This window comes from Arachis ipaensis, chromosome B06, assembly GCF_000816755.2.
Source record: "Arachis ipaensis cultivar K30076 chromosome B06, Araip1.1, whole genome shotgun sequence".
Classification (NCBI taxonomy): Eukaryota; Viridiplantae; Streptophyta; class Magnoliopsida; order Fabales; family Fabaceae; genus Arachis; species Arachis ipaensis.
The window spans coordinates 43448025-43450814 of record NC_029790.2 but is presented as its reverse complement, the minus strand read 5'-3'; the positions used below and the strand labels follow the sequence as shown (position 1 = coordinate 43450814).

Sequence of the window (2790 nt, the reverse complement as noted above, 5' to 3'; positions counted from 1 at the left end):
CATGTTTGTCAAAATTTATTATTTTTAGCCAATACTTTATACTTTAAATACTAAATTCTAAAACATAAATCTTAATAGTATTAAAATAACATTAGCTAAAAATGTTGTCTAATATTAATAAAAAAATTTACATATGCATTGAATTACGTAACTACATGTTAGCAAAAATAACTACTTTTTTCCATTAACCGCATAACATAAATGATGGTTCAAAAGAACGGATACAATTGGACGACGATGTAAAAAGTTTTACACTTTCAGTCAATCAAAATTAAACTCTTAATAAAAAGTGTTCACCCCTTAATATTTCTCATAATATTTTTTATACTCTAGTTTTGTTCCTTTTTTTATTTGTTTCCTTTTTATTTTTGGTATTGAATTTTTTTTCTTTCTTTTTTGGGTCAGATTTTTTTTTTTGTTTTGATTTTGTTTTCTACTTTTCTTTCTGACAATGCCATTTGAGGCCCAACTTGGGCCTAATTTACTGAATTTGGAAGATTTGGCGCAAATTACATGAGGGCCCAAGAAGCCCACTAAACCGTTATCCGCCTATGTAGGAAACTAGAAAGAGCGTGTGTGTGCTGTCTCTTCCGCCAAGAAGCCAGCAGCCATGCCTGCAACTCCATTTTCGTCGTGCTCGTACCTCATCCTTCAGCCACGCTTCAACTCCTACTTCAACCCTCTCTTCCGTTCCTTCACCTACCAGCTCTCTACTTCACTGCTCTCCTTCAATGGAATCAAGTTCACCGCCGCCAGAATCCACTCTTCACTCTCGCCGGCGGCGGAGACCGAGTCTCAGAGCGGCGGTGGCGGAAGGTCTGGAGCTTTATCTCCCGGTCCTATAGTCGCTGGAGAGGTGCAGAGGATCGACGTGAACCCTCCCAAGGGGACGCGTGATTTCCCCCCCGAGGAAATGCGCTTGCGCAACTGGCTCTTCAACAATTTCAAAGAGGTTTTATTTGATTTTTCACTTGAATTTACTTGAAAAGCTTCAATACTACTTTATGCATATGCCTGTTTATGATTCGATTTGGTTCTAGTGTTTAGCTTCAGATTATGGAATTTATTTATCTATTTGGATGGATTAGGTTTCGCGGTTATATGGATTTGAGGAGGTTGATTTTCCTGTTCTTGAGAATGAGGCATTGTTCACTAGGAAAGCAGGGGAGGAGATTAAGGACCAGGTAACTCTTTTGCTTTAGGTATGTGTCAGTGTCTCCGTATGGTGCTCTGGATTGTACTTTGACGGAAATTGCACTGAAACAGCATGCTTGTAGTGTGGTTAGGAAATATCATTTGTGAATATAGGAAATCATAAATTATAAATTAAGATAGAAGAGAAGGAAAGTGCAACGACAAGTTTTGGAGGAATACGAAAATGTAATCTATACCTTTTCGTTTGTGCAGCTTTATTGTTTTGAAGACCGGGGTAATCGTCGTGTTGCACTGAGGCCAGAACTTACTCCGTCTTTGGCAAGGCTGGTGATACAGAAAGGGTAAATTTTAATTTTGATATTTCAATTTGACCGGTATAGCTATAGTGGATTTTGCATGTGGATGTCAAATTCTCATCCTTATGTTAGTGCTTTTTCTTCCCAGCAAGTCTGTACCACTGCCATTGAAGTGGTTCACTGTTGGACAATGTTGGCGGTATGAGAGAATGACAAGGGGGCGCCGTCGTGAGCATTACCAGTGGAATATGGACATCATTGGTGTTCCTGGTGTTATGGTATGTGCTAAATGTTACACACACTTGAGCCTTTTTTTTAACTGACCACCGGTGGATCTTCTATCTTCATTTATTTACTTATTTATTTATTTTTTTCTATTTTTATTCCCTAACGACATCTTTAAACCAATACGACCACAACTGAATTCGGTAACCTTAGTAGTAAACGTATAACTTGAATAAGAATCTATTCCCACTTAGTATTCGTAGGGGTATAGTAATAAGGTTGATTATATTGTAATACAACGAACTGTAAATGTTTCATATTCTTGTTTCTGTTCGGTAATATAGAAGTTGGTGGTAGTTAACTTTTTTATTTTAGTACGTTTTTATCGTTTTTCAACGTGTTGAGTGAAACAGTTATTACTGCGTCTGGAACGGTTTATTTGAGAGTCCATACCTTATTGTGAAGTTATGAAGGACATCTTGGACCTTTCGTAACTTTATTTATTGTCACATTCTGCTGGTGCTTTGGCTCTGTTGTGGATCTTAGTGTACTTATACATTCTTGTATTCTTGGTTTGTGAAGAATAACTTCTGACGTTGATGGATGTTTAGACATTCTATAATTTCTTCACGTCGTGTTCATCTTTATGCTTTCCTTTTTAGCCATCTAGTTTCTTCTTCTTCACGTCGTGTTCATCTTTATGGTTTCCTTTTTATCCATCTAGTAGTTATATACCCTTTTCATTTTGAAACTTGGAAAGCCGACCTTTGAAATTTGGGCTGTAGCCTCAGAAATTAAGGATAAGCGAACTTATTTCTCTGCTATCTGCTATATTCGAGACGAAGTCGGATGTTATATATAATTTTTTTTTTTTCGACTGTTCTTTCGTATAATTTTGATAGTGTTAAGTTACGTAAGTTGTTATAACAGTCGTGTCATTAAGTTTTCATATTCCATATGTTTACTCTTGGTTCGTACTTGTAGGTGGTTCGGTACAGATTATCTGTTATATTTATTGGTTCTTTTGTTTTTCGAGTACTGAAATAATGTTCCTTGTAAGTCTGTCAAAGTAATATACTACTTTATCAAGGACGACTTAGTCTGACTCAAGGTA

At 36.6% G+C, this 2790-nt stretch overlaps 1 protein-coding gene across 2 annotated transcripts in view; it reads left to right on the top strand.

Moving 5' to 3' along the window:
- The window catches only part of LOC107648460 (histidine--tRNA ligase, chloroplastic/mitochondrial), a 16649-nt gene continuing 14423 nt past the window's right edge, over positions 565-2790 (top strand). For both annotated transcript variants that reach the window (XM_016352316.2, XM_016352315.2), the window contains exons 1-4: positions 565-952; positions 1089-1184; positions 1408-1496; positions 1600-1729. In XM_016352316.2, the coding sequence (XP_016207802.1) occupies positions 611-952; positions 1089-1184; positions 1408-1496; positions 1600-1729 (657 nt within the window). In that variant the 5' untranslated portion in view covers positions 565-610. The remainder of the gene's footprint in view (positions 953-1088; positions 1185-1407; positions 1497-1599; positions 1730-2790) is intronic.